The sequence below is a fragment of the Lithobates pipiens genome, unplaced genomic scaffold (assembly GCF_037356315.1).
Source record: "Lithobates pipiens isolate NorthernLeopardFrog02 unplaced genomic scaffold, aLitPip1_a1.2 Scaffold_13, whole genome shotgun sequence".
NCBI lineage: Eukaryota > Metazoa > Chordata > Amphibia > Anura > Ranidae > Lithobates > Lithobates pipiens.
In genome coordinates this window covers 459,172,203-459,184,358 of record NW_027507718.1, presented here as the reverse complement: position 1 = coordinate 459,184,358, position 12,156 = coordinate 459,172,203, and the positions used below count along the sequence as shown (strand labels likewise).

Genomic DNA, 12,156 nt, shown 5'->3' with positions numbered 1-12,156 from the left:
CACGGCTGACCCCACAATCGTAAACAAGGAACGAGCCACTGCCTCGGCCTTCCTGTCTGTGGGATCCTTGAATGCAGGAGTCCCCTCTACCGGGAACGTGGTTACTTTATTTAACCTGGATACTGGGGGGTCCACGCCCGGAGGAGCCAACCATTTCTTGAGAAGGCTTTCCTCAAAGGGGTAACGCACTGCCATGTTTTTGGGGACCAAAAAGGTCCTTTGTGGCCAACCCCATTCCCTGTAGATGAACTTGCCAAAATAAGCCAAATACGGGAACACCTTAGGTGAACGTGCTGGCTTGCAGGACACAAAAGGGACCGATACATCAGCAGAGGGATCCGCTGGCTCCTGTATCTTCAGGGTATCACATACAGCTGTGATAAATGCTCCAACAAGAGCTTTGTCGCGCCCGGACCTGGACAGGGAATCATCCTCACTGTCCGAATGGTCCTGGTCAGCCTCGTCTGATAGGTCAGAGCAAGGGTCACCAGCCGCAGCAGGGCCCGAGTCTGCAGCAGCGAGACCCACCAAGAAGATGGACGCTCGGAACTACAGGGGACAGCGGTGACTTCGCTGGCTCCTGTGTCAGGTAAGTGACACATAATGGACTACTATGCGATGCATTGTAGTCCATTATGCTTTACCATTGCAGGGAATGAAAGAGGAAGTAAACCCATCAGGGTTTACTTCCTCTTTAAACTTCTTTCATCCCTGGTCCACAACCAGTTGCCACAGCCTCCCCTTTTGCCCCAGCCTATAACTATCTACACCTCTCTTTCACCCCCCCCCCCCCCCCCCTTGATCAAGTTTTCTGTTTTCTAGCCATCCATGGTCATCTACTTCATGGCACACATTTGCTAGTTTGTGGAAAGAAAAAAAAAAATGGCCTGTTCAATATTAGATCACTGCTTTTCCAGCTTGGGTATGGTTACAAGACTGAATAGGTGATTTTGGTAGACTTCTACTTAGCACTCCAGAAGTTGATGGACTTCAAGTGTCCAATTCAAGAGAACATAAGCAGATAAAACACTGCAATAAAGTTAAAATCCTTGTAATGTATTTAACAAACACAGAAAGCACCTTTTTTTCCCAGGGCTGCACAAAAGTTCCAGGGCAGCGACATTCGGTGAAGACAGATAATTGCTGCGTCCATGTAAAGCTTCTCACACAGGTATTAGCCTTTATCTTGAATTCCCTTTAAGTAAAAGTAAAATGTATTCCTGTAAACATTTAATCATCCTTCTCCCTGCAAAGAAGCCTCAAAAAAGATTATTCTCAGAGTGAGGTTAATGTTTGATGAACCTTTCAATAATTTAGTTTAAATGTTTCACATGATTTCAATCTTGCAGCTAAGTCCCACAACACTGATGGAATTTATGAGGGGCTAAGAGATCAATTTATATAGATAAAAGTATAATTAAACATAGCACTGAAGGAAGCACTCCGGAGATTCATCAGCACACTTTGCACATGGTGGTTTCAAATTCATTACTAAAATAAATTGCCATTTAAATTACCTGAAAAAATAGTTTTATGTCAAATTTGAAAATATGCCATCAACTGTTATAGAGGTCAGTAAACTGCCCTTCATAGTTGTGAAACTGTAATTATTGTGGTTTTGACAGGTAGCACATGACACCCGTCAATCACACAGCCGCGTGCCGTAAATCCAGATGCTGCTGGCCCATTATGCAGTAGAAGCTGCCAATGTCTCATTTATATGATCTATGTAATATAAAATAGCACTAGGCTGATTTACCAAGAGTGGAGAAAAATAAAAATATGACTATTGCTGATAGTAACCAATCGCTGACCTCTGTCAATTCAGAAATATGCACTCCGTTTAGTTGGTATGGGCAACCAATGGCCAGCAATGCGAGTTGGGGTCCTGGGTTCAGTTCATCCAAGCAACTCTAGCGACAAGCGGTACACATGTTCTCCGTCTCATGTGTCTGATTCTTTTAGGTACCTTAGATTCCATGCAGGCGTGAATGGTGTGAATTTTCCCATTGTATTCATATAGATCCTATGTGAATGTAGCTGTACACGTTACAATTTCATTGTTTCATTTCATTGTACAAACTTCTTCACATTTACCAAAAACTATGGTAATGTGAGGGCCTACCTGAACAATCCATGTAATGTTAAACAATCAGGAAGGACCTCACGCTACATTGGTTGGTTGACCTAAGAGAGATTGTGAAATTAGACTGCAGTGTTTATGGTCAGCTTAAAAAGGCTCACGTACATGGTCCTTGGGTCCTAAAGAAGAACTATCATTAACATTTTTTCACGGTTATTTGCTATGTGGGACAAAGTACATGTAATACCTTGTCCCATGTTGCTAGGTGCTTCCTAACTCTAGCTACGAGTTGGGACTGGGCACCACCCATGCCTCGAGGCTGTAGACAACATGACTAGGAAGGAGACAGCCACTTCACAATGGTCCCTTTTTTTGGTTTCAAACACTTTCTAAAGACAAGCGGAGGCTACAAGGATGCAGAGGGATGGGAGCCTGACATGCCCCTTCTCTCTCTACATTCTGCCTCCCTGTACTTGGAGTGCTGGAAGCTGAGAGAAGAGGCCATTATGTAGTGGCCATCTCCTTCCTAGCTATGCTGTCAGATGGCTACAGGGAGGTTGGGGGGCGTCTAGCCCAACCTCAGAACTAGGAAGCGTTAAGTGTTAGGAAGCAACTCTAGATTGAGATTATAGGTGGCACGTCCCTAGAAACTTGCAAATCCAACAGCATAGATATATAAAAAAAAATGATTTTTGAGGCAGAACAATGACTTTTGTATTAAAAACCTATTGTTTATTTGAAAAAAAGGTCATAAATTTCTTACATGGTTATAAAAGTTACAAACATTTTTTTCCCCAAAACTCAGAACATATTGCCACAATATTATAACACAATAGTTACATATACACTGAAAGATCAATTTCTATTATTATATGACTCAACGCATTTCCTGGACGTAGTTCACTTCCTCAGGAGCCAAAATGTATATCCATACAAAAACTATTTCACCAAAAACAGATCATAATTAGAAGATTGATAGAGCATGGCATTTGGAAGCCCCAAATCAATAAACATTATTCTGTAATCCCAGGTGCACAAACATGGCTCCTAAGGAAGTGGACTACATCCTGGAAACTCGTTGAGCCGTGTTTATGATGTAACCATTGTGTTATAATATCGTGGTGGTATGGTCTGTTTCTTCAAAGAAACTTTAACTTTTCTAATACAGTGAGATATTTATAAACTTTATTAAATAAATAGGTTTTAAATACAAAAATTGTGGTGCTTCAAAAATCAAATTATTTGATATATCTATGCTGTTGGATCAGGTTAGGAAGCGACTACCCACCTTGTCCCATGGGAGACATAACAATAAAACACATTGAAAAGGGCTCCAGACCCAAAAGAGGTTACAGAGGGGGTCAGAGAGTTCAAAAGGAAAAAAGGAGAAGAACATAGTGGGCCAGGGAGTATTTAACTTGAGTTCTAAGGCATTATCGAAAGTGGAACTTGTCACTTTGGATAAAGGCCTCAAGTTTGCCCCTCCAAAAAGATTGGACAAGTTTGATACTTTTATAGGATGTTCAGAAATTCATTAGGAAAATAAACAAGTGTACAAAAGGTATCTTTTGTCCAATCTCAGCGAGAGGGCCATGAGAGCCACAACTTAAGGCATGGTACATTCAGGATCGTCCAATCCTTCCTTGTTCAATCCTCCTGTCCCTGTTGCCCCAGTGGTCAGCATCTTTAAAGACCTCATTCTCAGTGATTTGGCTCAATTACCCATCCAGAAAACCTGGCTAGCTGGCTCTCATTAAGGGTGATCCTCTTACTCTATAAATACACAGTGACTGCAGTAGACAGGCACCCCAGATGATGTCTTATTGAGACGAAACCGGTCGGGATGGGCTCTGCTGATGCCACTGCAATATTTGATTTTACTTACATGCCTTTTAATGCCTTCTCAAAATGTGAGTGACCATTGTACTTATTTCAATAAAATGCCTTTTATGTAAATGGAATCACACTATGTGGCCCAATTTTTTTCCTTTTACTAATAATATATATATATATATATATATATATATATATATATATATATATATATATATATACACACATACATACATACTGCACTGTTGGTTTATGTAAACATCATCATTATTGTTATTTGTATATTAGAGTAATATTGTATGTATTTTACCATAGTGTATGCACATCAGTAATGGTTTGTTACTAGTTGGATCCCGTCAGGGGAATCTCACTTTCACTGCTGCACTTTACCACTTTCCCATTTGTTCACATATTCACAGAAATCTGTTGTGCTGGCAGCTATTTATCACTTTAAGCCCTTGTACACACGGTCGGACATTCCGACAACCAAATCCGTCGGATTTTGTCTGACGGATTTTGTCCGAAACTGGTGTTGCATACACACGGTCGGACAAAGTTGACGGAAAATCCGATTGTTCAGAACGTGATGACGTTATTTCGTTACGACGGGACTACGTTCAGGCTAGTAGCCAATAGCTTTGGTCTAGGAATTTGATCTGTGCATGCGTGGCACTTTGTCCGATCAGAATTCTCTACAAACAATCGGACAAAGTCTGATCGGATCATGTTGTCGGAAAATTTTATAGCCCAGCTCTAAAACTTTGTCGGTCGGATATTCCAACAGAAACAGTCCGAAGGAGCCCACATCCGGACGGATTATCCGACAACACGGTCCGATCGGACATTTTCCGCCGGAATGTCTGACCGTGTGAACAAGGGCTAAGACAGCGCGTTTTTTTTTTCTTTTTTCCACATTACCAAGAACTGTCCGCCCCTCCAAAATTAATGAAAAGACGAGAAGAAAACTGGTCAGGGAGGCTGCCAAGAGGCCTACAGCAACATTAAAGAAGCTTCAGGAAGATCTGGCAAGTACTAGATGTGTGGTACATGACAACAATCTCCTGTATTCTTTGTTTGTCTGAGCTATGGGGTAGAGTGGTAAGACGGAAGCCTTTTCTTACAAAGAAAAAAAAATTCAAGCCCGGCTAAATTTAGCAAAAACACATCTGAAATCTCCCAAAAGCATGTGGGAAAATGTGTTATGGTCTGATAAAACCAAGGTTGAACTTTTTGACCATAATTCCAAAAGATAAGTTTGGCACAAAAGCAACACTGCACATCACTAAAAGAACACCATACCCACTGTGAAGCATGGTGGTGGCCGCATCATGCTTTGGGGCTGTATTTATTCAGCTAGAACAGGGGCCTTATTCAAGGTAGAGGGAATTATGAACAGTTCCAAATACCAGTCAATATTGGCACAAAACCTTCAGGCTTCTGCTAGAAAGCTGAACATGAAGAGGAACTTCATCTTTCAGCATGACAACGACCCAAAGCATACATCCAAATCAACAAAGGAATGGCTTCACCAGAAGAAGATTAAAGTTTTGGAATGGCCCAGCCAGAGGCTAGATCTGAATCTGATTGAAAATCTGTGGGGTGATCTGAAGAGGGCTGTTCACAGGAGATGCCCTCGCGATCTGACACTTTTGAGAAATCACAATAATTGAGAAGTCACAATAATTCAACGCAGAAAAGTTTCAGCATATGAACTTTAAACACATTATTATATAGACTGGCTTATTTGAATGTAAATTTGATATCACTGGATATTTCACATGATAGATTAATAGCGCTGCACTTATATTTTTCATTTTATTTTATATGTTGTATGGTGAGGTGAATTCACTGGAAGTGTACAGCAGCTGTGGAGTACTAATTAGTAAACTTTATAGTTTGTTTATAGCACATAACACTCTAGGGAGGTGTCGCTAATTGTCTCATCCATTATGACGTCAGATGCACACTGACGAAACGTGTAGGAGGAGCTTTCCGCACACATCACTTCCGGTTTATGGAACGCAGGTGGAGCAGTTTATGGAGAATGCATACGAAAATTCAGAAAGAACGAAAATCCGAAAGACCGAAAATCTGAAAATTCTAAATAACAAAAAACGATTCAACCTACGAATTTACAGAATCGATTACATTCGAATAATTACATTTTTTATATTATAATTTAAATTACTAACCATTATTATAATTTTTTCATTATTAATTAATAAAAATGAATACAAAAACTATAAACTATTAAATTATAGGTATTGGAAATTCGTTTCAAATTTGCCTGTTAGTGAATGTAACGAACACGAATGCATCAAAATGTATAAGTTATCTCAAGTAACGAATAACGCATCTAAACAAACAGAACGAATACAAAGGCATCGTTACAAATGATCCGAAGTAAGGAATGCCGATCATAACAAATGGTCGGATAAACGAACCCCCCTCCCAAAAAAAAACGAATGAAAGACAAAAAAAAAATAATTGTCGTGCACATGTCTAACAGTAAAAGATTGAATTAGGAGAATAATTCGTTCCAGAAACATGCTTGTAACCCAAAGCACTTGTATATAAAAGCAAATTTCCCCATAAGAAATAATGGAAACTCAGATGATTCGTTCCACAGGCATTTATTCATAAGTCCTTCAGTTTATAGTCCATATAAAAAGATTATAGCAATTTGATAGGTTGTGTAACCATAAAATGTCCATCAGCAAATGGAAGCCCCTACAAGGGGATTAGAAGAAAAATCCAGCAGGATCTACAGAGTATAAAAAAAGAGAAGAGGGGCGCCACTAAGTATAGCAATATGGTTACATTTAGGCTGCTTTCACACTGGGACGGCGGGTCCATTATCAGTAAAGTGCTGCTAGTTTTAGCTGTTTAATAAGGGGTTAAAAGCGCATGTGTTGCATCGATTTGGAAACGCTTTCTGTTCATTCCAACGGGCAGGGCTGGTGTAGGAGCGCTGTATACAGCGCTCCTACCCCACCCCAGAGATGCTGCTTGCAGGACATTTTTCCCGTCCCGCAAGCACACCGCCCCGGTGTGAAAGCACTCAGGCTTTCACACTGGGGAAGCATGAGAGGCGCTTTACTGGCGCTATTTCTAGTGCCAAAATGCCTGAAAACTGCCTCAGTGTGAAAGGGGTCTTAACCACTTGCCGCCCACCATATAGCAAAATGACGGCGGCAAACTGGTTTCATCACCCTGACCAGATGTAAATAACGTCTTCAGGATATTAAGTCACTGCTCACCCCGTGGGGGGGAGGCACATTGCGGTGACCGTTGTTGCGGTGTGTCAATATTCCTGGCGGGCTCAGCACGTGGACCATGCGAACACACCTGAGCTCATCCCTAGTGAAGACAGACCAAACTGACAGATTGGAGTCGTGTTGATACAGTGTTGCCAAGGTTGAGTCAAGTGGGTCACAAATGTATCCAATGCTGTTCACAAAAGTCCTGTATCTAACATTCAATTGTTTATTTCCACCCCCACTTTTCAGTCCTCACCATGCATCACTAGTATGCACCCTTAAAACATAGTTTTTTTTCAGTTCACTTACTGTATTTCTTCATATATATTTTTGCACTTCATCCTTCAGTGGCCGTGGAGCCGTACCTCATTTCTGGCTTTGCATTGGTTCCTGGGAGATGTGTGTCATCAATCCCAGGAGGCAATGGGCATCGTCGGCTTGTAGCATTGCGTTATTTCCAAACCGGAAATGACACGTTGCAAGGTGGTGCTCAGCACCCGACCTACAAGTTATTGTACTCGTACCGCTCTGCGCAAGATCGGAAGAAGCATGCTGGGTATCCAGCATGCACGGAATCCAGGAAGAAAGGCGCTGCGACTTCTTTGGATGCCCACTCTGGTGATGGCCACGCTGTGCAGGAACTTTACAAAGTAAAAAACGATGCTGAACAAATAGAAAAGTGGCCATAGTTTACTTTTATTGTACTGCACAAGGCACGAGTATTGTAGGGGTATTTTTATGTTAAGGTTCAGTTCACAGAAAGGGTCCGGTGCGTCCTGGTTCACCAATCCAGGTCAGATTTCAGCCCAAATTTTGACCTGAATTTGGACCTGAAATGGACCAAAAGGTACACAGGACTCCTGTGCAGATTCGCACCAGAGCTGCTGAGGAGATATGTGAGCCGGCTTCATAGAGAGCCGATCACATTATCCTGCTATTGCGAATTGGATGCGGAGATCACACATCCAATTCACAATAGTGTGAACCCAGCCTAAAAGTCACATTTGGCCTGGAGAACCACTTTAAGTTTCCATGCTCTCTGCATGTAGCCTCACTGTGTTGTCTCTGCTGAGCATGAAAGGCTGATGACCATGCCGGTACTTGTCATCTACCTAGAACTTTACCAGGGTGTGGATTCCATATGAACACAGAAACGTTTTGTTCTCTTCCACAAAATCCATATGAAAAGTGGATGGAACGCGTTAATTGTACCCATCAAAGTCCTACTTCCATTAGGGTGCACCCTTATATCAGAGTCCCACCTCCCCCTTTACATCAGAATTTCCACAGAGTCCCTCTTAGGGCTTATTTACACAGACATATAAAATTCAGCTTTTTTATATGCACATCTAAACGCAGCACTATAGTAATCAATGAGCCCATACACATCGGTGAATCTACATGTATAAAACTGTATATGTGTAATTAATCATGGGAATGAAAGACTTGTATGCATCTTAACTTGTCTAAATACGCCTAAACCTGACTACTTTTTATTGCATATTTTACGCCGGATCTTCAGCCAGCAAGAACCTGCATCCCATGCTGAAGTCCTACATACCCTGGTGTGAATGAGCCCTAACATCAGAGGGCCACATACAACCTTGCAGAGGGCTGCATTTGGCACATGGGGTGTCGTTTGGAGACCCCTGTACCTGAGGTCAGAAATCTCCTGTGCACCTTATCAATCAACAACACAACAGTACTGATCACTCACCTTCCTGGAGAGAAGGGGCAAAACCACAAACCAGCACAGAAGTCCTGCAGCAAGGACCCCAATCACAGCGCCCAGGACCACCGCAAGTGCCATCAGACCCGGGACTACCTGCACCGAGTCCACCCCGAATGTCAGGACTATATCGGAGGAGCAGCTACTGCTTGCCATGGCTTTAAAGCAGCCAGAGGGTGGCAGATACTGCTATGCTGAGCTCTACCAGTCCTCTGCTACCCTGAGCTTTGCCAGTCCTACCATGGGCTCTGCCTTCCTACCCTGAGCTCTGCCAGTCCTCTGTTACCCTGAGCTTTGCCAGTCCTACCATGGGCTCTGCCAGTCCTACCCTGAGCTCTGCCAGTCCTCTGCTACCCTGAGCTTTGCCAGTCCTACCATGGGCTCTGCCAGTCCTCTGCTACCCTGAGCTCTGCTAGTCCTACCCTGGGCTCTGCCACTCCTCTGCTACCATGAGCTTTGCCAGTCCTACCATGGGCTCTGCCAGTGCTACCCAGATTTCTGCCAGTCCTCTGCTACCCTGAGCTCTGCCAGTTCTACCCTGAGCTCTACCAGTTCTACCCTGAGCTCTGCCTGTCCTAAGCTACCCTGGACTCTGCCAGTCCTATCCTGGGCTCTGCCAGTCCTACGCTACCCTGGGCTCTGCCAGTCCTACCATGCGCTCTGCCAGTCTTTTGCCACCCTGAGATCTGTCAGTTCTCTGCTACTCTACCCTTTAGCAGTCCCACCCAGAGCTCTGCCAGTCCTCCCCTGGCCTCTTCAGCCCTCTGTACCCCGCTCAGCTCTCCTCCATCCCGCGGACAGATAGATTAGCGATCTCGGCAACAAGTAAAGTTTCCTGTGGAGTTCAGGACTACAACTCCCATGATGCACAGAGCGGGCGGAGCGGACTCGGGTTACCATGGCAGCCACCAATCAGGCCGGGGGGAGGAGGGATCTCACATTCCTAAATCTTTCCCCCCGCCGTCCTGTCCTGGAAGTAGAAAGTTTGTAGATTGTTGTAATGTGATGAGTCGGGTCCGTGTACATTGTATCCGAGGAGGGGGCCCGAGCATGGCTGGGGGGGCCCATCACTGACACCACATGGGATGGGGGTCCTAGGATGGAGGGACACAGCTCTCCCCAATAGTATTATTATTATCTTATGTATGACACAAGTCACCCGGGTGTCCGGATCAGCATTGTCATCTATGGAGGGGATCAGGATCTACACCTGGCAACAAAGCAAAGAAGACCCCCTGGATCACACATCATCCTCTGTCATCTGTCATCCTGACCTCCTGGATCCCACATCATCCTCATCCTCTGTCATCCATCACTCTGATCTCCTGGATCCCACATCATCCTCATCCTCTGTCATCCATCACCCTGACCCCTTGGATCACACATCATCCTCATCCTCTGTCATCCATCACTCTGATCTCCTGGATCCCACATCATCCTCATCCTCTGTCATCCATCACTCTGATCTCCTGGATCCCACATCATCCTCATCCTCTGTCATCCATCACTCTGACCCCTTGGATCACACATCATCCTCATCCTCTGTCATCCATCACTCTGATCTCCTGGATCCCACATCATCCTCATCCTCTGTCATCCATCACTCTGACCCCTTGGATCACACATCATCCTCATCCTCTGTCATCCATCACTCTGATCTCCTGGATCCCACATCATCCTCATCCTCTGTCATCCATCACTCTGATCTCCTGGATCCCACATCATCCTCATCCTCTGTCATCCATCACTCTGACCTCCTGGATCAGAACTCTGGGGAAGTCTCAGTGGCTCAGGTAAAAGTTCTGTCTACTATTTCCCATTATTCCTTGTCAGTTGCTTCTGTAGTTAGAGGACAGATCCTCACAGGATTACCATGTCAGTTGTTGATGGGCCGGTATCCAACCCCTTCTTCAATTTCTTTTATTTTCTATTTATACACTTACAGTGGGAAAAATAATTACTGCAGATTTTGTAAGTTTGCCCACTTACAAAGAAATGAAGGGTCTATAATTGTTATCATTGGTGTATTTTAAATGATAGAGACAGAATATCAACCAAAAATACAGAAAAAAAACACATAATACAAATGTTATAAATTAGTTGCAGTTCAGTGAGTAAAATAAGTATTTGATCCCCAAGCAAAACATGACTCGAGCCCCATCCATACACACTCAGATTTTCTGCAGATTTTTTTTTCCCTTCAGATTTACCAAAACCATATAATATGAGGTCAAACCTTAGGAGTTTCAATGTGTATGCAATCAGGCAGGTCCTTCCACTACATGGCTTTGGTAAATGTGATGGAAAAAATCAGCAGAAAATCTGATAGTGTGTATGGGGCTTTAGTACTTGGTGGAGAAACCCTTGTTGGCAAGCACAGAGGTCAGACATTTCTTGTAGTTGGTGACCAGGTTTGCCCACATCTCAGGAGGGATTTTGGTCCTCTCTTCTTTGCAGATCTTCTCTAAATCTTTGTAATACTAAAGTCTCGTTTTATTTATTTTTTTTTTTTTTTTTTTTCAAAATAACAAACATGTTATACTTACCTGCTCTGTGCAGTTGGTTTTGCACAGAGCAGCCCTGATCCTCCTCTTCTCGGGTCCCTCTTTGGTGCTCCTGGCCCCTCCCTCCTGTTGAGTGCCCCCACAGCAAGCAGCTTGCTATGGGGGCACTTGAGCCAACTCACAGCTCCCTATGTCCATTCAGACATGCAGCCGCAGTAAGACCCCCTACCACTCTCCCCTCATTGGCTCACTGACTTTAACAGTAGTGGGAGCCAATGGCGCTTCACTGCTGTCTCAGCCAATGAGGGGGCCGAGTCTCCCGTGCAGCATCGCTGGATCAGAGGGAGCTCAGGTAAGTATAAGGGGGACTGGGGGGGAGCCGCACACAGAAGGTTTTTTTATCTTAACCACATCACGCAAAATCACGTACCTGTACATCATGTATTTGAAGTGGTTATACCGCAGTGATGCAGGCATCACCCCAGTATTCTTTTTCAGAGCTAGTGGTCGGCTATCTCGTGATAACAACCAATGCGGCTAATGAGCTGCTCAACCGTTATCATAAGAAGCCGGAGCGGCCATCCGGCAAAGGCTTAGATTGGGTATCCTCCTGTGTAAAAACATGGATGCTACTTCATTTCAGGTTTAGTTGGCTGCCAATGGCCTGGATTAAAAAAAAATATATATATTATATTTATATATATATATATATATATATATATATATATATATATATATATATATATA

The 12,156-nt window shown here is 43.5% G+C and overlaps 2 protein-coding genes across 2 annotated transcripts in view; one reads left to right on the top strand and one right to left on the bottom strand.

Moving 5' to 3' along the window:
* Nucleotides 1-9,762, bottom strand: part of EVC (EvC ciliary complex subunit 1) — a 161,923-nt gene extending 152,161 nt beyond the window's left edge. Inside the window, exon 1 of the mRNA XM_077477800.1 lies at nt 8,894-9,762. Coding sequence (XP_077333926.1) covers nt 8,894-9,061 — 168 coding nt within the window. The 5' untranslated portion in view covers nt 9,062-9,762. The remainder of the gene's footprint in view (nt 1-8,893) is intronic.
* A 90-nt stretch (nt 9,763-9,852) lies between these two features.
* The window catches only part of EVC2 (EvC ciliary complex subunit 2), a 287,368-nt gene continuing 285,064 nt past the window's right edge, over nt 9,853-12,156 (top strand). Inside the window, exon 1 of the mRNA XM_077477799.1 lies at nt 9,853-10,698. Within this exon, the coding sequence (XP_077333925.1) occupies nt 9,991-10,698 (708 nt within the window). The 5' untranslated portion in view covers nt 9,853-9,990. The remainder of the gene's footprint in view (nt 10,699-12,156) is intronic.